At 36.0% G+C, this 23,600-nt stretch overlaps 3 protein-coding genes across 8 annotated transcripts; 2 read left to right on the top strand and 1 right to left on the bottom strand.

The window, feature by feature from the left end:
- The first annotated feature begins 317 nt into the window (after positions 1 to 317).
- On the top strand, positions 318 to 3,972 carry LOC120075606 (phosphoribosylaminoimidazole-succinocarboxamide synthase, chloroplastic). The gene is given in 13 exon segments (XM_039029154.1): positions 318 to 477; positions 480 to 826; positions 999 to 1,100; positions 1,240 to 1,369; positions 1,832 to 1,924; positions 1,998 to 2,086; positions 2,229 to 2,309; positions 2,752 to 2,841; positions 2,961 to 3,050; positions 3,127 to 3,177; positions 3,257 to 3,303; positions 3,517 to 3,574; positions 3,667 to 3,972. Coding segments are annotated over 13 exon segments (1,383 nt in total). The 5' UTR covers positions 318 to 332; the 3' UTR covers positions 3,727 to 3,972.
- A 489-nt stretch (positions 3,973 to 4,461) lies between these two features.
- LOC120075607 (pentatricopeptide repeat-containing protein At5g27460) lies at positions 4,462 to 6,705 on the bottom strand. The gene is made up of 3 exons (XM_039029155.1): positions 6,556 to 6,705; positions 6,160 to 6,436; positions 4,462 to 6,000 (listed from the first exon to the last, which is right to left on the bottom strand). The coding sequence occupies exons 1-3, from the start codon at positions 6,675 to 6,677 to the stop codon at positions 5,026 to 5,028; spliced, it is 1,374 nt and encodes a 457-aa protein (XP_038885083.1). The 5' UTR covers positions 6,678 to 6,705; the 3' UTR covers positions 4,462 to 5,025.
- LOC120075604 (chaperone protein dnaJ 1, mitochondrial) lies at positions 6,570 to 22,393 on the top strand. Of its 6 annotated transcripts, XR_005481368.1 has the most exons (21): positions 6,570 to 6,711; positions 6,975 to 7,078; positions 7,162 to 7,267; positions 7,443 to 7,529; positions 7,642 to 7,733; positions 8,929 to 9,012; positions 9,105 to 9,143; positions 9,308 to 9,418; positions 9,493 to 9,534; positions 9,619 to 9,706; positions 10,284 to 10,348; positions 10,447 to 10,509; positions 10,606 to 10,678; positions 11,349 to 11,440; positions 14,909 to 14,980; positions 15,565 to 15,621; positions 17,527 to 17,575; positions 17,643 to 17,712; positions 18,688 to 18,777; positions 21,407 to 21,602; positions 22,041 to 22,393. XR_005481368.1 is itself a non-coding variant. In XM_039029152.1 (19 exons), the coding sequence occupies exons 1-19, from the start codon at positions 7,052 to 7,054 to the stop codon at positions 21,396 to 21,398; spliced, it is 1,335 nt and encodes a 444-aa protein (XP_038885080.1). In that variant the 5' UTR covers positions 6,943 to 7,051; the 3' UTR covers positions 21,399 to 21,548. The 6 variants fall into 6 exon arrangements, 3 of the variants coding, with proteins under 3 accessions (XP_038885080.1, XP_038885081.1, XP_038885079.1); XM_039029152.1 differs by lacking the exons at positions 6,570 to 6,711; positions 22,041 to 22,393 and having other exon boundaries at positions 6,943 to 7,078; positions 21,371 to 21,548; XM_039029153.1 differs by lacking the exons at positions 6,570 to 6,711; positions 22,041 to 22,393 and having other exon boundaries at positions 6,943 to 7,078; positions 21,291 to 21,548.
- The last annotated feature ends 1,207 nt before the right edge of the window (positions 22,394 to 23,600 follow it).

Below are 23,600 nucleotides of genomic sequence, written 5' to 3'. Positions count from 1 at the left end.
AAATATTTATAATATCTATTACAAACTTTATACAAAACTAAACATTCTTTAAAAGAAACATAAAGAATTTACAAATGCATCAATTCTAAAAGAAGTATATATATATATACTAATATATATGTAATTTGGGTTGGGTTGACTCAAAATTTTTTTATTCAACATTAGACCCAATCCAATCTAAGAGAAACAGAAAAAATCCAATCCAATTTAATCAAAAAATAAAACTAACCCAATCCATTTTTATAATTTGGGTTGAATACCCCAAATTGCTCGGGGCATTTGAACACTCCAACTACAACCACCTAGTGCTAGAAAATTTTTCTCCATTTCCAATGGCCACACAACGGTTCAATACTCGATCCGTTGGGCCATCTTCCGGTCCATCGGCAAGCCCAGAAGGTCGGATCCCCACGGAAGACGAGCTTCGTTCTCCAGCTCTACGCAATCATATAAATTCGCCGACTTTCGAACCAAAACGGCGGCCGATCACCTCGAGAGGAAAATGACTCCCCCTATGACCGGTGTCAACACTGCGAAAACCCCCGCCATCAAGATCCCTTTTTCCATTTCGTCTTTCACTTCAGCCTCTCTCAGCAAAGGGAAAACGAGGCTGAGGATGCTCTCTGCCGCCTCTTCTTCGTCTCCGGCGAAGGCGAGCCTGACCCACCGTCAAGACTCGCCGCGTAACGTATCCTTGGATGCTTTAATCAAAGGGGATCGCAGAGAGGAGGTTGTCGGCGCCATTGACAAATCTTTGTCCAACTGCCTATCTGAGACGAATCTCCACTTGACCGTTCCTGGGATTAAGTCCAAAACCAGGGGCAAGGTGATCTTTAGCTGAATCGAAATAAGGTTCCCTTTTTCATTTTTGAGTGTGTGATGTCTGTTTCCTTTTTAGTTGCTGGAGAAGAACTGATTAACCAAAAAAAGGCGAGATGGAAGAACTCTTTTGTAGTGACTGAAACATACCGATTTTACTAGTGTTTCCCACTGTGCAGGTGAGAGATATATATGACTATGGGGATTATCTTATTTTGGTTACAACTGATCGACAGAGTGCGTTCGATAGAGTTCTTGCTTCCATACCCTTTAAGTGTCAGGTATGGAGGTTCCTTACTGAATATGAGGCAAAACCATCGTTGGGATTGGGAATTCGTTGTATATGGTTAGATGGGTAACGATTAGTTCTTAGTATTTTAATTTTTGGGCCTCTGTTGTTTTTGGTTCTGCATCTTTCAGGTTCTAAATGAGACCAGCTTATGGTGGTTTGACAGAACACAGCACATCACTTCAAATGCAGTTGTGTCAGTCCCCGATAAAAATGTCACGATTGCAAAAAAGTGTTCAGTTTTTCCCGTTGAATTTGTTGGTGAGTCATTAAGGAATTCTTAGTATCCTTTCCATTGGACTGAATTGAGCATTAACAATTATAGAACTTCTGCAATGTGTATTAAAAGGAAAAAAAAAAAAAAACAGATGAAGAAATATAGGACAGAAAACCTTAAGGGAAGGATGTTTTGTTTGCTGACTATGGAATAAAACAGGGAAGCAACTGACAATGTTGCAACTCTTCCCAGTTACCAGGAGGAAAGATATTATGTGTTGAAGTTGTTTATATAATTAGTGATCTTCCGGGAAGCATATTATAGGATTCGACAATGAGATGTCTAATCTTCATGTTCCTTTTATATATTTGTAAATGGATGCGTTCCCATGGTTCCCTGATGTAATATGGTTAGTCTCAATTGGAAAATGAAGACATTTTGCCCTCTGTTTTGTTGACATCGTTGCCCACATATCCGTAAAAGTAAGCTCCATTTCTGGATTATAGTTAGAGGATTTGTCACTGGAAGCACTGATACATCATTATGGACGGTGTACAAGAACGGGGTGCGAAACTACTGTGGAAATGTTCTTCCAGATGGTATGTTTCTTCCCCTTTGAACTTTTTGCTAATTGATCCATGTAATAGGCTAATAGCCTCTAGACTATAACAGGCTTGGTTAAAAATCAAAAGCTCTCTTCCAATATACTTACTCCAACAACCAAGGCTGCTTCTCATGACGTTCCTGTGACACCAGATGAGGTATACTGTTATGAACTGATGAGCTTTTTTTTTTTAAAAAAAAAAAAAAATATATTTTTTTTAATTAGCTTATTTATATGTTATTTAATATATGGTTCCAGTCGGATTACTTTTGTAGTTTACTGACATGCTAGTTTGGCAGATCATTGACAGGGGGCTGATGAGTCAAGTTGATTATGATGAAGCAAGTAGGAAGGCTTTAAGCTTGTTCGATTATGGGCAGGTAATTTTGTTTTGTTATAGTTTCCATCTTTCTGCTTGAGACAAATTAATTGGAGTTGATGTTTTCGCAAGAATTCTGCCTGATACCTGTTTACAGTTTGGCCTTCATGATTCTGCATTTTGGTGCTCACTATTGTGCAGAAAGTTTGATTGAGCAATCTAATTGGCCCTTGAATTTATTTTTCAATATGCACATTATCTTTCGTAGAATAGGCACTATTTACATGTGGTCCCTCGTGATCTCGGAGATTTTTGTAACTACTCTATAGGCACTATTTTACGAAGCTAGAACCTCTTTCTTTACTTAAGTTCCTTTGTGTGGCCGTGATTTTTATTTTATGCTCTTTATTCTATCATTAAAGTTGTTATGAAAAAATGAAAAAGGAAAAAAATCCATATTGTCCAAAGAAGTAAGTTTAACATTCTTCAATCTGATATTTCAGAAAGTGGCTTTGGAGCATGGTATGATACTGGTTGACACAAAGTATGAGTTTGGAAAGGGAGAGGATGGATCCATTCTTTTAATTGATGAGGTTCAATAGTCTTAATATCATTTTTTAATTCTTTTTTAGACTTCACATATATTGTTAATCTGTGCAAATATTTAAGTTGTTACTACAAGGGATGATTCTTTCCCTACTTGCAATTGAAGGTGCATACACCTGATTCGAGCAGATACTGGATTGCACAGTCCTATGAGGAACGCTTTCAAAATGGCCTTGAACCTGAAAATGTTGACAAGGTGTGTTTTCTTTTGGTATTACTCAGATGTTATGAAACATGTCCTATTAGTGAACTGACCTATATTATCTGTATAGGAATTCTTGAGGCTGTGGTTCAAAGATAATTGCAACCCATATGAAGATGAGGTATAGTCTTGATATTTTCTCTTCTACTATTCAAGTTAAATTATCAATTATTAATAGTTTGCCATTGTGGGGAGTTCAGGTTCTCCCTGATGCTCCTGAAGAGCTTGTCCGTGAACTGTCATGGCGGTATGTATTTTATTCTGCTTGACCTTACTTGATCTTTTCATTTATACAAATATAATTAATAGCAAGGAGAACAAGCTACATTCTGTAATATTCTCAGACTTTGGGGACTGAGTTGCAAAAGACTTCTCTGTTTCTTGGACTTTTATGACTTGTCAACTGTAGTTTGTGATCCATTCCTCACAAATGACTCGACATTATTGTTCATGATGGCAGATATATCTTCTTGTACGAGACGATAACCAAATCCAAATTTGAGGTGCCATTGTCAGAGGTAGATAGATTTCATAATAAAATTGGTCTGTTAGTATTAATTGTATCTCAACTATTTGGTTGATTATATAACTATTTTCCGGTTTTCTGCAGGAACCGGTGCATGATCGGATATCACGAAACGTTAAAACGGCACTGGCAGCACTAAAATGATCATAGAGATTATTGGTACGTAGTCACTAAAGCTAAGTTATCAACATTAATAAACTTGACAAAATTTGGTTACAGTGTGGTGTATGCTGTGTTCCATGTGGCAAGGATGTAACTTTCAGAGATTGAATAATGAAACATGTGAAATATGTGATGTGAATCCTGATTGAGGCAATGCTATATCGACATAATTGTTTCTTATGTTACAGACATTTTAGACCATGAATGGAAGATTTTGAATTTGAGAAATTTCAGGTGCATGTATTCTCAAATTGTTGAGGTTTTTTTTTTTTTTTTTTTTCATTCTTAAATAAATGTTCAAAAAAGAAGATGGCCGCGATGAATTTCAGGTAGTTTTCCGTACAGTAAAATAAGCAGGGACTCTGAAGATACTTGAAATGCCCAGTAAATTAATTCTCAGCTGTTCAACATATTTTGCAGCTGCACTTGGGGTAATGTAAAAACCATAACGAAGAGGCAGGCTTTTCATACCAAACTATGCTTATCAGTAATATAAACTTTACCAACAGATTGACGGCACATGAAGACACTCTACCGGATACATACGTAGTAATTGATTTGTATTCGTATCAATCGCATCCCCGACTGCCGTTTAGCACAGCTATCTAATCTTCATGATATCCATTCTTGTTTCGAAGTTAAACTCAACTTAACATGATGTCGAGCCGGTAGAAATCGGTAATAATAACTCAATTTACAACATTCAACAACCAACTGTGAAAAACAAAATTTCAAAATATACCGAGATTTTCAAAACCAATTGCAACACATGTTATAGGGTGAGTTCCGTGATTCCCATCTCCATGACAAAATGAAAAAGATTGCATAGATCGTCCCATAGAAAGTGCTAGCTCATTAATTGTATCGATAGAGTTTCCAACTTTAGTGAAACCGTAGATTGGTTGATTTGGTCCACAATCCCTTTTGTGTTGGATTCAACCAAGATGGAAAGGAGAATATCACAATTAAGTACAGGAGACTTATGAGGTCTTTATTTGCCCGATTTTCAGCATCTGAGTTGGCAACATTTTTGAAGGATGCTAGAAGCCTCCCCGTTAATGTACAAGCACAAAATCAGAAAGGTCGATGACTCATAATTTTGAGATTCCCACACTAGATGATTCTCAAAATAATGTCGGTCATTATAGAAGTTAAACTTTTTGAGTTGAAGAATTGTAGAACGAGACATCAAACCATCAACATTTAAGATAGTGATTAATGCTTTATCCATGGTGATTGGATGGACAATAAAAGGGAGTGACAGACTTAAACAGTGACAGTTCAACCAAGCAAAATCTTTCTCAAAAAACTAATAGCTCTGTCCACGTTTTGTTGGTTTCTCGCCCACCCCTCCATGAGAATCTCCCATGTCTTATAATTTGGACTACCACCTCTTCCCAGTGTGTGCATATGCAATGACTCGGCCTTCTCTAACAATCCATTTCTCACATATGCACCCAAAAGAACATTGGAAACTCTAATGTCATAGTTACGACAATTCAACTCCCATTCCTTAAATACTTTCTCTGCCTCATCGATGTCTCCTACCTTCACCAAACACAGCAATATACACATGTAATTAGCACAAGTGGGTCTGCCACTTACAGCTTTACTAGCTCTCCAAACTCGAGAAACTCCCTTCTTATCCTTCAAAGAGGCGTATAATGTGATTAAGAAGAAATATCCAAGCCTATTACATGGGGATAGCTTCTTCTCTGCATCTTTTAAGGCTGCAAACGCTTTGTCAACAAGGTCTTCCTGTATATAAACTTTAGCCAGAGTAGACAGAGTGCTCCATCCCACTTGAACATTCTTATCAGTCAGCATTTCTTCAAACACTAACTCCACGGACCCAACCCCATATACCTCACTGCAAGCATTCATCCAAAGGTTGTAAGAGAGAACATTTCTCTGTATTTGATTTTGCTTCATATCCCTTATAACAAGAGGAACTTTCTCATTTTGAGATGTGGCCACATACAGTTTCATCATCTCATTGTAAAGATGATGGTTCACAACCAGTCCCAAGTCCCTTAGCTTCACCATGAAAGCTTCCGCTTTTTCAGTGTTTCTCCCTTTGACATAACCATGAAGAAGAGGCAGAGATGAAGCTTTCTGAGAGGCTATGGTGGGCAATTGATTGAAGTACTCTTCAGCTTTCAGTACACCGTGCACTTTGATTGTCAATTCCAATCTGAGAGCATGTTCAGCCGGGGACATACGCAAATTATCTCGAGTTTCCATCAACATTAGTACCTGAATGTAAGAATATATTGCATAATGCATTTCTACATGTAACAGGAATCTATGAATTAAATAGTGAGATGCAATACTTTTTTTTATCTTGATTCTATTCTTCAAATGGCATACAAAAGGAAGTAAGAAATTTCAATTTCCAAATTGTTAGTTGCCAACCTCTAGCGCACGCTCAAAGCGCTTCGATGTGTAGAGCTTCTTGACAACACGCCGGAGCTTAGTGATTGAGGTCCTTTGAGCTTCACATTTCCCACTCTGAAGCACGGTGCTCACACTACTCCGAGGTAACTTGAGCTTCATAAATTCCTGCTTGGAGTTTCCATCGTCGACACTGTTTTGTAGGGTTTTGGGAGATACAGCAGAAATGTTGCTCAAAGAGTCGACTGGCGAAGTAAGTGACGATATAGGCTTCCATGCTTGGAAAAGGAAGTGAATTCTATATTTATAGAATCAACAATTCTTTGTTTCAGACCAAAAGAGGACAATGAAAGGATGAAACTCGGAGTTCTTGTAATGATAGCAAGGAAAACAGAGAGGTAAAAGTACAAAACATACCGTTCGGTGCCGGAGCGGAGAGGCGCCTTCATCACCGATTCTGTTCGAGCAGCTACCTCCGATGCGCGGAGCCACCGCGTCATTGATTGCTTTGCTTGCGCATTGGCGCGAAGCAATATCATGGTCGTCCCTTTTGTGGGTCCAGAAAAACCGACGGTATAAATTTTGCCCTAAACCAGCGGCTTAACACCTTGTTAATCAGCGCCGTTCGATATTTCTTCTTTATGACTTGAACCCCAAAAACCCGATCCCCATACAATTATTGAGCGAGAAGATGCAAAGGCCCGGTCCGTGGGAGTACTGAGCATCGTGCTTTGCCGGCGACCGGCAACCGGCGAATTAGTTTCATTTCCGTCGTTCGAGTTTATTCAATTAGTCTTCTCTCACATTAGCATCTAATTATTTATACGGTGATGCAGTTCTGATTGCTCAATACATTGAAGTTTTGGTGATTAGTTATTGCATTTCTGCGCGTTTCCTGCGATTTTGCTTCGTTATGAAACGCCTCGGCTGGCTAGGGCTGGTGAGTTTATACGTATTAGTATTTGTGATCAATTGTCTTCATCGGTTCTCTTTATCAACGCTGTCTAATACTATTAAGTATAGTGCCGGCGGCAATTACTTTCATCTGTAGGCGTAGAGTCGTCCATTGATCCACGACTCCCGCTCGGAAAAGTTTCATCGTTACGTCAGCTTTTTTCATGTACCCGAGGTAATTCCTTGGTCTCCATCTTCAGCTGAACGATTGATGAGCTCACTATTTCGCAGTTACTAACACTCTTTGAAGCAACTCATTTTCTTTCTCTTCCATTCCTTTTTGTCCTGAACATCTGAACTTTATTTTCTGTTTTGTTGCTTTGCTTTTTCGGGTTCTAAATGTGAATCAGCGTTGCAAGCATTTCCTTCTGCCGTCGGGAAATCTACTGATTTTGCCACAGCATTACCAGCGAGTAGATGTTTCATACACGCCACAGGTGTTTCCTTCTCTTCCTTCACCTCGAGCCCCGAAAACTGTACAATCCGGATATGTACTGTAATATTGAAGACTTGCTCATTTGGACCTTATCATTGTATACATGTCTCTAGGCTCATGTCACTCTATCGAACGAGATTACTATGAAATTCTGGGGGTTCAACACAATGCCAGTCGAGAAGAGATTAAAAAGGCATACCATGCGGTGAGTGGATTAATGAAATCGGATATGAGGGGGATGTGATTGCAACTTCTTGTAATTTTTCCTTTTTTTTTCTTCCTTACATAAGTTTTCTCCTCTACATATATGTGTGTTTTTGTCAAAGTTGCTACTCTATTAGCTTATGTTCTCTATAATTTCAAACGTCCCTCGCAACTATGCCATTGCCTTCAATGTGAGAAGCAAATGTCTTGTATTATTGTGTTTTATGCATTATATTCATCAATAGCTGATTTCTATGGGTTTGTAAACTTTTATACATGCTTTGTTTTAGTCTTGATCTTTATTCAAAGTTCAAAAAATACTCGTTTGAGTTCTAGTTTTAACTAACCATCATGGGTTGATCTAGTGGTAAATTAGAGAATATCTCCTTGATCAAGAGCTAAAAGGTCCATGGTGGCCACCTACCTAAGATTTAATATTCTACGAGTTTCTTTGACACCCAAATGTTGTAAGGTTAAGTAAGTTGTCCTATGAGATTAGTCGAGGTGTGCATAAGTTGGCCTGGACACTTACGGATATTAAAAAAAAAAAAAGTTTTAGTTTTAAAATATTTTATATTGTATTTTATAGAAAATTTATTTAGTCATATCCAAATTTAGTCTTGATAGCATGCAAAATTTATACTAAAATTCTATAAATAATTTCAATGAAGAAAACTTAACAAATTTTTATGAAAATGTTATGTACTAAAAACGGACACTTCTCACTTATTCTTATTTGCCTATACCTTCGTTACACTATATGTGTAATGGTGATGCATTGGCATGATCACTTGAATTGAGTATTCTTACACTGTGCAAAACTATCTCATCTTTCTTTCTTCCAGGCTCACTCGAGAATCTATGTGTTCTTGCAGCCTTCTTATGCCTTCCCTTCTTTATGAATAACTTCTTTATTTGGTACATAGTTCTTGGTTCGATCAGTAAGCTTTGGAATAGCTTGCTTAAGTCATATGAAAAAGAAACACTATCAGTTTAGGATATAATGCTCCAAGACATGTGAAAAAGGAAGAAATATAGTTTCAGAAAGATTTCTGGTTGAAAATACCTAATAAGATTGATGTGAATTCTCCGTGTTGTTGGCTACATTTTTTGTCACCTATTATATGCGCTTTCTTTTCAAGAGATGCTTCATTCTTCATGTTCACTTTCTAAAAGTTATCGATTATCTTCTGCAGTTGGCGAAAAAGTATCATCCGGATGCAAATAAGAACAATCCTTCTGCCAAGAGGAAATTTCAGGAGATAAGAGAAGCCTATGAGGTTTGTAGGTGTCACTGGTTTTGAGTCTTCCAAATCTGTTGTTTGTATAATACCTACAGCGGATTCATTTATCCTCTTTTTGGGAATTTCAGACTCTGCAGGATTCTGAGAAGAGATCCCAATATGACCAGGTGGCAACCCCTAAATTACTAGAGAAATATTTCGCTTCTGCTGCTTGTGCTATATTTTTTTCTTTCTCATTGGTTTCTTTTTTTGTTAACCATGACTGAGATAAGTGCAGATAGCTGTTTTCTTTTTACTGACATGTTTATACTGTGTATCTATGTGGCTGAAGAGACGTGGTGGAGAATTTGAAAATGTAGGGTTTGGTGCTGGTGGCACAGAGGGGTTTAGCTATACTTATCGAACCCATTTTTCTGACTCATTTCAAAAGATTTTCTCTGAGGTACTTTGCTTTTAATCTCCTTTTCTTACTCATCAATTGATTTGGAAGTTCTAAAGTAATTTGATGCTTCACAGATCTTTGAACATGAGACCAGCCGTTTTGCCTCAGATATTCAGGTTCTTAGTTTATCCCCAATTTTTATTTTACTCAATTCTCCAAAATTTCTAATGCAAACCATGTAAATGTTTGATATTTTGTAGGTTGACCTGTCATTATCTTTTACGGAAGCTGCAAAAGGATGCACAAAGCATTTGTCCTTTGATGCTTTTGTTCCCTGTGATTCTTGCTGTGAGTATGGCTAGTTGTCTGCAAATGTCAAGTCGTGTTATATAGATACACACACACACACACAAGATAACTTTTATTGCATCTTAATGATACCGAGAATTTTATGGAGAGCCTATTAATTGGATGGCTGTTGTTAATTGGATGGCTGTTGGAAGCCATAAAGCAATCTCTGTTATCATACTAAACATAGAAATTGAAGTATCGAAATTCTTCTATATTTAGACTCCGGATACATTAGTGTTTCTTACTTGTGCAAAGGAAGAATACACACACACACACACACATTTTTTTTCCTTCCCCTGTAATCTTCTTTTGCAAATGACCAGTTTTAATTTTGAATTGATGAATAAAAAACTATGAGTTCTCAGATGGAGCGAATATCAGTTTGATGTGATAGTCATGTCCTGAAGAATCTGTTCTGACATTAACTAAATATCGTGATGATTGCTGATTGCTTGAATTGTAATTTTTATCTTATTGCCTTGTGCTTGCCCTCAGTTTATTCATTCCAAGAAATAGAAGAGTTTTAGCATTTTTTTTCCTCTTTTAAGTATATGGCCTTTTTCCTTTGTTTTAGATGGGCGTGGCTATCCAGTAAATGCAACAAAAAGAAGTTGCCCCACTTGCAGAGGTTTAGGTAGAGTAAGTGTCTTCAAATAATAAATTACCTGCAAATCTGGAACCGTTCAGTGTCAATTGTCCTGCTATTTTCTTTTAGATTTGATTACTTTAATCATCAGGTTACTATACCTCCGTTTACATCAACGTGCACCACTTGCAAAGGATCGGGTCAAATCATTAAGGTTTGGTGTATGCTTAAAAAATTTTAGTTCTTTGAACCTTCTTCCTTGCTAATCCTTTTTCAGTGATTTATTTCTTCATTTTTTGGTATGCTTCAGGAATTGTGTGTGCAATGCAGGGGAATGGGGGTTGTAGAGGGTGTCAAGGAGGTTACAGTTACTATACCTGCTGGTTGGTCTTCACCACTTGATTTTGTTTATCATGTTGAATTTTGACTGAAATAAAACATGATCGATATATTATGTAGAATAACTGCAACACTTTAGATAAAGCTTACTTGAATTAATATTAATTAGATTGCATTAGAATTTATTTCTCTCACTTTTCAGTTGTCAATTTAGAATGCACGGCCATTTAGTGAAAAAGAAAACGAGAGAAAACAAGAAGAAATAGCTCAATTTTGTAAATGTTCTTTTTTCTATTTCTTTTTCTGATAAGAGTATTTTATATATTTCAAAAGGTTGAGTTGTTAGATCGGATTTAAATTTTTTTATTAGAATTTATTTTTATAATTCTGTAAAGTGGAAACTTTGTTTGTTTGTTTGTTTTTGGTTTTGGTTTTTTCCCCTCTTAATTGAAACAGGCTTGTACAGTTATTATATTTGAACCGAAGAGAAAATGAGATACTACAACGACTTAAACTTGAATTTGGTGCCCAAAAACTTGAGGAGATAGGTTACATTGGAATTGTTCCCAAGAATTTTATTCCTCAGTGTTCTCCAATTGTATTATTACAAGAACAACTTTTAACTCAAAAGAACATTTGAAACTTCGCATTGATTTTTTTCCCTATAGTTTTTTTTTTAAATATATTTTGTTTGTAATTTTTGGAATGCGTTAGGGGTTGATTCTGGAGATACCATTCGTGTGCCCGAAGCTGGTAATAGTGGTGGACGAGAAAGTCATCCTGGCAACTTGATCATTAAATTGAAGGCAAAAAACCACTTACATTTTTCTTCAGCTTACTTTAGCAATGTCCGTCCTTGTAAAAGCAATTGCACATGACTTGCTAACTCATGCTCAATGTGACCACCCATTCCTCCTCCCTGTTTCAAGAGAACTCAGCACTCCTTGAAGGGATGAAAGAATGTTGCGGTCTATTAACTTATATTTGATCCCACATTGGTTTTGTTTTTGTTTTTTGTTTTTCGTTTGGTTTTTTTTAAACTAGAATAAAACTTTTCAAATTGATGAAATGAAAAGAGATCAATACTCAAAGGAAAGATACAAACCCCATAAGGGAGTGAAATTGAAATCAATAAATAAAGAGAATTACAATAGAAAGATAAAGACATTCTAGTTTTATAAAGAGAAATCAACAAGAGACTTTGAAAGAGAACACCATGAAAAAACCTTGGGACCATTTGAAGTAAAGCGATCTATTGGATTGAGGAGCTTGATATGAAAGATCCTCTGGTTTGAAAACCATAACCCAAAAGGAAAAGCTTAGTTACTTGTAAAATAAAAAGCACCAAAAGATTTGAATTAGAAGAAAGCTCATATCTTTTGTTTTTCTGTTTTTTTTTTCTTTTGTTTTTTTTTTAAATAAGAAATAGAAACATATATTCAAAGAAGAACAAAAGAGAACAACCTAAGGGCAGGGGTTGAGACGACCCCCTCCTTGAATAAGAGCCTTTCAATTGTTAAAAATCATAGAAAGGTTGTAATTATAAAAGACTTTGGTGTAATTTGTGCACCACCAAGAAGCTGTATGCTGAACAACAGTCCAAAAAGAAAAAAAAGAAACGAACTTATCTTCAAAAGTTCTCCTATTCCTTTATTTCCAAATGCACCACAAAAGGGATCTAGAAGTGCCTCTCCAAAGGACCTTCCCTCTAGCACCCAAGGCTCTACTATCGAGCCCATCAATTATCCAATTGTCATTGTTTGGAAGGCAGCAATCACGACCAAAGGTTCTAAACAGGAGGGACCACCCCTTAGAGGTAAAGTCACAATGCAAAAACAAGTGATTAAGGAACTCTTCACTTTTCATACAGAGGCAGTAGATAGAAGGATTGAGGGAGGATTGTTGGAGCTTCCTTTGAAGTTTGTCATGAGTATTAAGGCTTCTATAAGCAAGGGACCAAAGGAAGAACTTCACCTTATTTGGACTTTTAAGCTTCCAAACAATTCTCACCAAAGGAAAAGTGAAGGAGGATGTGCTTTTCACGATGTTTGGAAAGGTGGCCTTGGTAGTAAACTTTCCAAAGGCCTCTAAGTTCCACTTGAGGCTATCACGACCACTCTGAGGAGCCTAAAAGTTTAGAATTTCCAAAATAGCAATCAAATCACCCATCTCTCTATCGAGGATGCTCCTTCTAAGGCCCAAAGTCCAAGGCTGACTGGTAGAATCCAACAATCTGCCACAACGACATCCTTTCTCAGGGAGAGGGAAAAGATGTTAAGAAATTTCTGTACTAGGGGCTGATCATCACACCAACTGTCCTTCCTGAACCGAATAGCTCTCCCATCACCCATAAAGAAGTATGTAAATTTGAAAAACAAATCTTTATGTTTAAGAATTCCCGCCCACAGCCTCGAATTTCTTCCCCTTTTAGGCATGTTTGTAAACCAACCAGAAGGATCCAAGCCATAAATAGCCACAATAATTCGCTTCCAGAGAGCATTCTCTTCATGACAAAAGCGCCAGGGCCATTTCATGAGAAGAGCAGTGATCTTTTTTTTTTTTTTGACGAGGAGACCCGATACCAAAGCCACCATAAATAGTAGGGAGGGAGGTAGAGTTCCAGTTGACAAGGTGGGATGTCTGGCTACAAGGACCTCCATTCCAAACAAAGTCTCTAATGATCTTTTCTAGACTATTTATAACTTTGACCGGGGCTTGCATAAGAGAGAAAAAATAACAAGGGAGACTATTGAGAACCGATTGAGCAAGACTCAACCTGCCACCTTTGAGATAGAGATTCTTCTCCATTTGTCCACTTTCGATTTAAATTGCTCCCCACTGTGAGTCCACCAATAGGGAAGTCCAAATAAGTGAAAGGGAAAGTATCAACTTTGCAACTAAATTTTGTAGCGTATCGATTCACTTCCTCCCTATCAAGGTTAATTCCGGTTATGGAGGTTTTAGCAACATTAAGTGGCAGCCTTGAACCCAATAGAAACAAGTTCACAACAATCCACCATGCCTCAAGGTTGCCATCTTCCCACGAGCAAAAGAGAAGAGTGTCGTCTGCATATTGGAGACGCGTTATCTCAATATTCAAGTTACTAAAAGAAAAGCCTTTTATATTCCTCTCATTGCAATATTGAATAAGACAGCTCAAGGCATCCCCCACAACCGTGAAAAGAAAAGGAGCGAGAGGGTCTCTCTGACGCAAACCCCTTTTAGCAAAGATTTTACCTCAAGGTCTTCCATTAATAATAATGGAGAAATTGGTCGTAGAAAGACAACCCCAAATCCACCTCCTCCATCTACTACCAAACCCCTTGAGTTTCAAGATCGTGTCAAGGAAAGCCCAATAAACTTTATCATAACCCTTCTCAAGGTCAAGTTTCAAAAGGGCACTTTTGTTCTCAATCACTTGCCACTCCTCTAAGGACTCAAAAGCTGTCAAAATAGCATCGAGAATCTGCCTCCCCTCCACAAAGGCCACTTGAGACTCAATACACAATGGAGGGGAGCACTTTCTGAAGCCTTGTAGCAAACACCTTAGAAATGATATTATAGAGGGAGGTAACCAAACTGATTGGTCTGAAGTCACGTACTCGAGAAGTCTTTTTTCATTGGAATAAGACGTGTGTTTCGTTGCAACACTTGTTAATAGTACCATTTTTAAAAAAAATCTTGGAACACGCCTACTAAGTTGGATTTTAAAATGTTCCAAGATTTTTTCTATAAAATTCCTCTGTCATACTGTATGGGCCTAGAGACTTGAGATTCCCCAAATTGAAAACAGCATCGCAAATCTCTTTTTCGGTAACAAAATCTCTCACCCTTTCACCTTTGATGACCCCACTTGGAAGACTCTAAACAATCAGGATTCTTTGTCCTTGGAAGTCACGTTTGCCAAATTAGAAGAAAGCTCATACCAATTGTAGTTTTGTTTCCTTGTGGCGGTATTTCTAGTTCTAAATTGTATTGGTTTCTTAATAATAGACTTCGGTTGTTTTAAAAAAAAATGTATTTATCAATTGTTCTGTTCTCATTATTTCCGCGATCAAGTTTCTACTTATGCCATGTACAAAAGATCTCAATTTAGTATTGAGTTCAATTTAAATCAAGTGCAATGTCTTACTGTTTACTCTTTGCATAATAACTCTTTACTTTTAATGGAATTGTTTTCTTAAGTGTTTTTAGTCATAAATGTTAAATCGCTAGAGCAATATAGGAATAACGATTTTTCCTATTAGTCTAATATTCTTTTTTCAATGTTTTAGGTTGCTGAAGATCGTATCTTTAAGAGGGATGGTGTGGATATTTATGTGGATTCTAATATCTGCTTCACTCAAGTGAGAAATTTAACCCATATCAGGGTTTGAATTGATATTTCTTCATGAGTGGATATGCTTTTTATTAGTTGTGGAAGTTTTCCTCCGGTCAACATAATCTGCTCACTTGTCATGCATTTTCTGAATGAATATTTTCTCACTATTCAAACCTTATACATTTGACCCTTATGCTGGTTAGAAATTCGAAATGATCTTCCTCCACCGACTTTTAAGTTATTGCACTTTATTAATTAAGAGTTTCCAAGTAAACATCTCTCTTATATTGTCTAAAGGTAGTAAGCCATATTTACTATCCATCGTGCCCATTCTCAATTATTAAAAGAAATAGGAGTTATTTTGTGAGATTTTGGAATGTTTGTCTCTTTGCAGCAATTGTTTGTTTTTTTGAGTTCTGTAAATATAGTGGCCAGTGACTCAGTAATATTGCCCTTGTAATTCATGTCTTTCTAGATTTTGTTTTACTTTCTTTGTACAATATTTAGTTACTTATTGTTTTCAGTGTGTTATTCATTAAAAACTATTGCCTTTTTGCATATTTATGTAAATTTTATATTCATCAAATTTGTTCCAAATTGCTCTTTCAGGCTATTCTTGGGGGCAAGGTTGAGGTTCCAACATTGTCAGGCAGGATACAAATAAATGTAATTGCTTAAAATCAATGTTCATCAATTCTTTTTCTTCCATGAAGTTGTTTTCCTTTATTCTGAAATAGCTTGCAACTACAAGGAATCTAAATTCAGAGTGTAGAGGAAAAACTGGTATATTTAGAATTTACAAGAGACTATTATTGCACTAAAGAGAAGTAAAGGGAATTACAAAATGACATTCCAATTGTACCGTATAGAGTAAGGAGAGAAATTGAAAATCCTTTTAGAAACAGAACTCCAAATTGTAAGAAAAACAAAACAATTGGACTCCCGTATTGCACTGGGATCTTTACTTACAGTCAGTTGTTGCGAGTAAGTTTGGGTTAGACAGACCCTGTTGGAGTATGATAAGCTCATTTAAAGCCTCTAATTACAGTCCCGCTTCTCCACAGCCAACGTCTTTTGGTTGGACCTGTGGAGAATGGATACACATATGGCTTATAGTTCAACTTGCCTTTCTAGAGTCCGTAAACTTCTTGTTACGGTAATATTAAGTGTTCTTCACAGAGTGATGGGATTTGACTTCCAATAGGATTTCTATGATCTGGAGGAGAATGGCTTTGTTTAAAGTTTAATGTCTAAGTTGGAAGGATTTACTTTATCTAATGCCATGGATAAGAAATTGTTAGGTACTTACTCATCTTGGAGAACCACACCCCAAAAGCTAGCTATTGGGGCGGGAGAGCCAAGCCACTGAAGTACCAAATTCGTCATCCCGTTCTAACCAAAGTGGGACAAGTGGGACAAAGACATCTCATACTATCTTGGTTCCTAACAGATTGTGGTGTGCTGACTTAATCATTTTCAATTCTTGCAAATCATTTTTGGTTAATTCTGACAAATGCAGTCAATGCAGCACTTGCAAAGTGAATTGGTTAAAGACAATGCTAAAGTTCTCTGCAGGTGTAGAGTTCGATCTTTCTTTGAACTCTTTGGCTAGAAATAAGCCATATTGCATCACTTTGGGTACTTGTCCTGTATACAGCCTGGGGTGGCCTTCACAAGAAGTTATTTTGTAATCATAATATTTCTTTTTCTTTATTAATTTGGATATGAGATACGATTTGTAATATTTTTTTCCCACCAGGGTTTGTTTTTCCTCAACCATTAGTTATTACCTCTTTCTTTCTCTTCTTAATAATATACTACATCTCTCATCAAAAAAAAAAAATAATAAAAAAGAGTCATAGAAACAAGGGCAGGAAGTTGTTTCTTAGGTCGGTGTCTCATGATGGCATTAGTACTATTCGCAAAGTTCAAGGAAAAAATCATATTAGTTTTCTTCTCTCCAATTTAATTGATACTCATAGAACTCAGTCAGTTGTGAGGCACATATTCCTTATTGGTTTCAATTGCAACAACTCCTTAAAGTTTCCGTTTTCAAAATCCAGATGGTTTCTCCAGGATGTTGGTAGATGGCCTTCCATCTTGCTTGGGGTTCTTAAAAAAGGAAAAATCTAGGTTCCTCTTGTGACATTGTGGGGCTCTTTCTTGGAACATTTGGCTTGAGCATTAACAGAAAGATACATTCGTGAAGAGCTGCATGAATCTATATTTCATTCACAAGGGGCAAATTCAGTCCTAAATTCGGAATCTCTAAGACATCTAAAATGCAAGTATACGTTCCTGTTTCTTAAGTTGCCTAGACAGCAAGCAGCTAATACTTCTAGGTTTTTTTTTTTTTTTTTTTTTTTTTTTTTTTTTTTGGGTATCAATTTACTTGTATAGGATGTATTGTATTATCAAAATATACCTTAAATTGAAAATGTTGTAAGTTGAAGATCAATCTATTTCGAAGTTATTATTATACATTTAATTTTCATCCAAAAAAATAGTGAGCATGACAAATGCAATTTAAAGCTTTAAACTTGCTTGATGTTGCTTTTATTCTTAAATCAGATACCAAAAGGCGTTCAGCCAGGACATCTCCTAATACTGAGAGGGAAAGGTATGCCTTTTCACCCATCTTTTCATAGCACTTTAAGCCAAAATACCTAACTGTGGAACTTGTCCAGGATTGCCAAAACATGGACTTTTTGTTGATCGTGGAGATCAATATGTGCGATTCCGTATTAAATTTCCCACGTAGGTTATGGCTTATCTTCTACTTTTCATCGTACTAACTCTGGTATTTTGACAATCTTTGTCTGTGTCCACAAATTTTACTAGAAGCTTTTTTTTGGCAAAAGTCTTGTTCTTCCCTCGTTAACTATAAACTTTAATTCCAGTGGTTATTAATTATTGAGGTGTCCAGAATCATGCACAAGAGAATATTATTTTAAGTATCAGATTTTGTGACAGTTTTATATTTTCAAAAAAAGTATCAGATTTTGTGACATGAAAATATATGTGGCCACTTGAAGTGAGCTCTTACTAGATGGATGGAGTTGCATACTTCAAATTGGTTGGTGCGACAATTCCTTGAGATCCAGTACCATGTCCTCTTCTTTAGAGTAGCGTGTCTTATTTGCAATTGAAGGAATGAAGTTTTATTTTTTCAAATTCTTAATTGATAATAATACCCTTAAGTGATGAATTTGATCAGTCTCCTAGTTACTACTCTTAATTGTCTATGTATCAAAATATTTTGATTCAGTAACACTTAGCTTCTGATTGTACTTAGGTTATTGATACATGGAATCAGGGCCTTTTATCAGAACTTTTCTATCTTATCCTTTCACATTTCCTTTTAATTTTTTCCCTTATTATAGTTAAGGTAGGCTGAATATTTGTCGTTTAGGCTTTTACTGTTAGCATGACCAGAGCAACTCTCTTTTGTGATAGTCTTAGGACCTTGGTGCCATCGGCTTTGAAGGTCTCTCTGAGACTTGATTTAGATTCTAACCTTGGGATTCTTTTTCTCATCACTTATTTAAAATGTTCATGCTTCTTTTGATTGTATATCCACCGACGTTGTAGGCATGAGAGGCATATTTTTTCTTCGATTTTCTTATGCTCCATTTTGTTTTCCATTCCATGCATTTCACTGTAAAGAGTTTTGGACCAGTATGCTGCAGGGTCTCTACGAACTGATTCATGTTTTCTTTCATTGATTTTTAGTGAAATAAGTGAACGCCAACGTGCCATTTTAGAAGAATTTGCTGAAGAAGAAATAAAGAATGGGATTGACGACTCAAATAAAGCAAGTTGGTCAGTTTTCTCCTTATGTACCCTGCATGGCCGATGTTTTCTTTTTTTGAATTTCCCCCTCCAGCTGTTAAGCTAGATTTATTAATCATTTGATGAAAGGTACGTAGTTGTAGGTAGATCTGTTTCTATCTCTATTCCTTATTCCAAGTCCTAAAATCTTGTGATAGAAATCTTCTAAAACAAAGAACTAATGACATTTTAAAAAATGATCTTAATTTGTGCGTTGACTTGGCAACTACCTAGAAGCACACTAAAGGTAGCTCTAACCTGGACAAGGGAGAGCGAACTATAAATTGAATAGGCCAGACATCTTATCTTACTATTTAAGTGTGATGAGAACACTAAAAAAAGTTATGGATATTTCATTCTTCATTTTGGTCACACAAAACCTATAAATTAGGAGTGAGAATGGTCTTTTTTCTCTTTTTAACATCATTTATAGACTCCTCCATGCATAACATCCAATGAAACATTTGGCATTTGTTAGGAGGCTTCACTCTCCCAATCATTTTACACAAAGTACTCTTTAGACCTACCTCTCGTCCTTGATGAAATTAAAAAAAAAAAAAGGGAGAAAAAAAAGACCATAAAGCTGTCAAAAGCATCATGAAGCCACAGGCTATGAGGCTAATATTCTTAGTGGAAGAAGGATGGATACTATTAATGCAAATGCAGTACTCAGGCCTCCCTTATGATATCAGTACGTAAGGAGTGATAGTAAGAGCTAGGTGAAGTAAATTAAAAGCGAGTTGTATTAGTATATCAAATTGTTTACTAGCAGTATGTGTACTCTACCAATTGTCAATTTATTGCCGTGGCTATTTCCCATGGCCATTGTGGATAAGAATGATTAGAAAAGAGACCTGGTAAATGTGGAGAGAGTGCAAGCTTCTGTAAGCGTGGAGAAATTGTATAGTCTATGTTTGATAATAAAAATACCAAAGGGATCTACACTTTTATTGTTAGAATACACATTGGTGGGAATGCTGAAGCGTCATAATGTGGATATGAAGATTGATTTGCTAGAGGGTCTGAACTCTGTAGCAGAGAGAATGAAGAGAGATTCTGAAATGGTACAAGAGGGAGAAGGCGAAGCTACTAAGGGTGTGCAAGACCGATTACCTTTTTTTTCTCCCCATAAACAAAATGCCAATGAAAAAGCATTCGGATGTCTCAGGAGAATAGTGGGAAGTAGTCCAACAGGGGAGGTGAGATCAGGTAGGCAGGAAATAGCAATTTTCAAAGGTGAAGATCTGTATGGGTAAGCGTTTAAGGAAAAGTGTGATAGGCCTTGAATTACTAGGGCGGTAACACGTGTGAGGAAAATATGTAGATTGTGTGGGTCCAATGGAATATTGTTAGTTAGAGGGGGCTCGGGAAGGGGTGAGGTATGTAAACGGTTTTCGGTAGTGAGGGGGGATTATCTTTTTTGCTGAATTACTTGTAATTATTCTCTGTATGAGATCTTGGAGAGGAAGGGAAGCTCTCAAATTCTCCCACTGCTTGTTGATAAATAAATTGAGGCTAAGGCCTATCAGAGTGCTAGGAAAGCTGATGGATGAAGAAAAATTGGGAAGGGCTGCAGCTGTGATGGATTGGGAGGCTTTGACATGGTTTCATTGGTAGGATAGCCACAGACCAATAAGCAGTTGGGAGAGAGTCATTAATGTTGGCTTGACCTCGACTACCATAAAAGGAGATGCAATATGAAAATTTTCTAACATTAATATAATATGTCAAGATAGCAGCATACAAGGACATCGTGACACTGACAATTCAAGTCATTGGTAGATGTCATGGATAAAGTCTTGGGTGGAAACTCTATATATGGCCTCGAAAAAGAGATCAATTTATGTTGGGTCACTATCCTCACTCAACCTAAACCACAAAGTATAATGGGCAGAGAATAAAATCCTAGATGAACAAGAAATGTTTTCAAGCTAAAAAATAGCTTGCACTGGTACAGGGTTAGCATCAGATGCTAACTACTGAAGAATTGAAGTGGTGGAGGGGAAAGGTTATATCTTCGATGTGAAGGCCTTATAAAGCATTGACACTCCTAAAATGGTCAAGAGTCAGTATCGGACATGTATGTCATGCTCCCAACATGTGTCCGACACGCAAAATAGTGTTTATCTTTTCTTTTTTAGTTTTCCAACACACGAAGAATTGAAGTAGTTTTCCAGCACTCACTCATTGATTGTTCCATCCTAAAAACCCATGGTCACTTATTATTCCATCCTCAAAAGTTCAAAATCCCCGATATTCTATTGTCTTTTTAATGAAATCTATGGTTGTTCTTTTGATGTAAGGTAATATTCACAGTATGTCAAAATATGCACAAATATTTATTTTTGTAAGGAAAAAAAATAACATGTTCTATTATAAAAAAATAACGTGTTCTATTATTTGTTAATAAAGAAACTATGGGTTTGTATCCATAAAGGAGGTCCCTTCCCAAGCCCCCAATCCACACTTTGTTTTGCCAGTTCTAATTCGATATATTTTTTCAGATCCAATTGTTTTCTTACTCAGTGGCTTCTTTATCTGCTCTTCTGTTCTGATTGTAATGAAGATCCTGAAATGAAAACAGGCTTTATCAGCAGCTCTCTACTGGTTGAACTTTCAGGTGGCAACGAATTCTTAACCGTGTCGGGGAACCTATGTTTGTTCTTGAATTGTCCCTATTAATCTTGTTCATTGTGCTCCTTACGTCAAGGGGCTGAACGAGGTCCAGAGGTTTCAGTGGGAGATATTTTGGCAAGTAACTATTGAAGTGGGGAGGCAATCTATTCATTCAATAAATTAATGTAGATAGATACAAGGTATTCTTTTTTCTCTGGTATTCCTTCCAGTTTATTTGGTCGTTTTAATTAATAACTGGTTTTGGTAACCAATCTTAAATACTTTATTTGAACTTGAACAAGTTTTCAGGCATTAAGCTCACGGACTATCTTCAGTTCTACATATGGCCAATTATTCGTCTTGAAGTCTAAACTCATAAAAAAGTCATATGGCATGATTTACTCAATTTATAGTTATTATGCCTTTTGTGCCAGTGATAACATTTATGAATTAGTCAACATGAACATAGCCCAAAAAGTTAAAATATATGTTCTTTTGTTGTTGGTGAAAGTTAAAAAATACAACAATTTTCTATTAACAATATCCTGAACTGTTTTTTAATCCGCTCTACTTTGAGCAGTGTCCCCCTCAATGCCTATCGTTATGTTATCTTGATTCCCCATTGCTAATTTTTGCAGGTCAATTTTTCAGTACCTGAGTTGCAGTTTCAAATTCGTAAAGATTACTCGAGTTAACTTACACTTGTTCAGAAAAATTTACATAGATACTACAATGAGTAGTTGGAAGATCTTTGAATCTCTTCTCTGGAAGGAAGTTCTTTCTTTTCTTCGTTCCTCCACAAGCTTTCCTGTAGGTTTGATCCTTTATTTTTGACAACCACTCGCCACAGTTGAGCAATGTAGCCATTTTGAGATTCTCAGCGGCTCAGGCTTTTGCTATGAATTTTTAAAATTGACCCACATTATTTTGTACTGATGATGCACTATTGAATATTACGTCTATGATGATTAGTCTAATCTTTCCTTCTGCATTGTATCTGCTTTTATTTGAATGCTATCTATATATCGTGGATACCCACCGCCGCCGCCGCCCCCGTGATTTCCTCCTTTATTTTCTTTCAGGACTTTAATTAACCTGAACTTGTAAGTTTATCTAAGTTTGTATTTGTACTTATAGGCATGTTTATTTCGTTAAACTTTTGATTAGTCATACTATTAAGGATTTAAAATGTTTCAACAATAGTGTATTAGACCACAACAAAGTTTAAAAATGTTGATATGAAAATCTCGATTTTACTAAAATGTTGAAGTAAATATTGATAAAATATTCATGTTAGGTGGATATTTCTAAAAAGATTATAAAGAAAAATTAATAAATAAAGCTTTTACACCCTTTTAACACTTTAATATGTTTATTATTTATATTATAGTTATACAATTTTTTAAAATGTCACATTTTGTTACTTTTTATGTTTTATGATTGTTATATGAACATAATGAAAAGGTTGATTTATCCTTTGATGTTGAACCCACAGACATTACAATATGGATGTATATTCTTGATAAAAAAAAAAAAAGTGAATAAATATTTCAAACAAAAAGTAAGCATCTAGCATGAGTGGCTTTTTTTCCCCCTTTTTTGTTTCATTTTTGATCACTTATAACCGAAAACAATTATAAAAATTAAAAAACCAATAAATAAAAAAAATATTTGCACCCCAAACTAGAGGCCGTACGAGTTTTAATTTTAAACTTCCAATTCATCAATTCAAACTTTAAATTTGGTCAAGTACATCAATTTTGACCCTTAAATTTCATTTCATCAATTAAACTTCAAATTTAAGTAACTGCATCAATTTACATATTTCTTAGGTTTTCATTTTAATCAAACTTCAAATTTAAGTAACTGCATCAATTTACATCATTTCTTAGGTTTTCATTTTAATCACAATTAGAACATTTTTCAATCCATATCCAAAATCACACATTGTCATGTGATATGTATTTATGTCCATTTTAGAAGGGTGATTAAAAAAGAAACTTAATCAAAAATTTAAATTGATACACTTATTTAAGTTTGGGGTTTAAATGGATGAACTTAAAAAGTTAGGATTAAATTTTATACAAACTCCTACGTTTGAAGTTTATAGTTGAAACTTTAGGATTAAAATTAATAAACCTATATGATTTATCATAAAAATCAAAATATACCTAAATAACACTATTTCCAAAAAGAAA

This window comes from Benincasa hispida, chromosome 4, assembly GCF_009727055.1.
Source record: "Benincasa hispida cultivar B227 chromosome 4, ASM972705v1, whole genome shotgun sequence".
Lineage (NCBI taxonomy): Eukaryota > Viridiplantae > Streptophyta > Magnoliopsida > Cucurbitales > Cucurbitaceae > Benincasa > Benincasa hispida.
The sequence above is the reverse complement of the archived record's forward strand: the minus strand, read 5'-3'. Positions and strand labels throughout refer to the sequence as shown.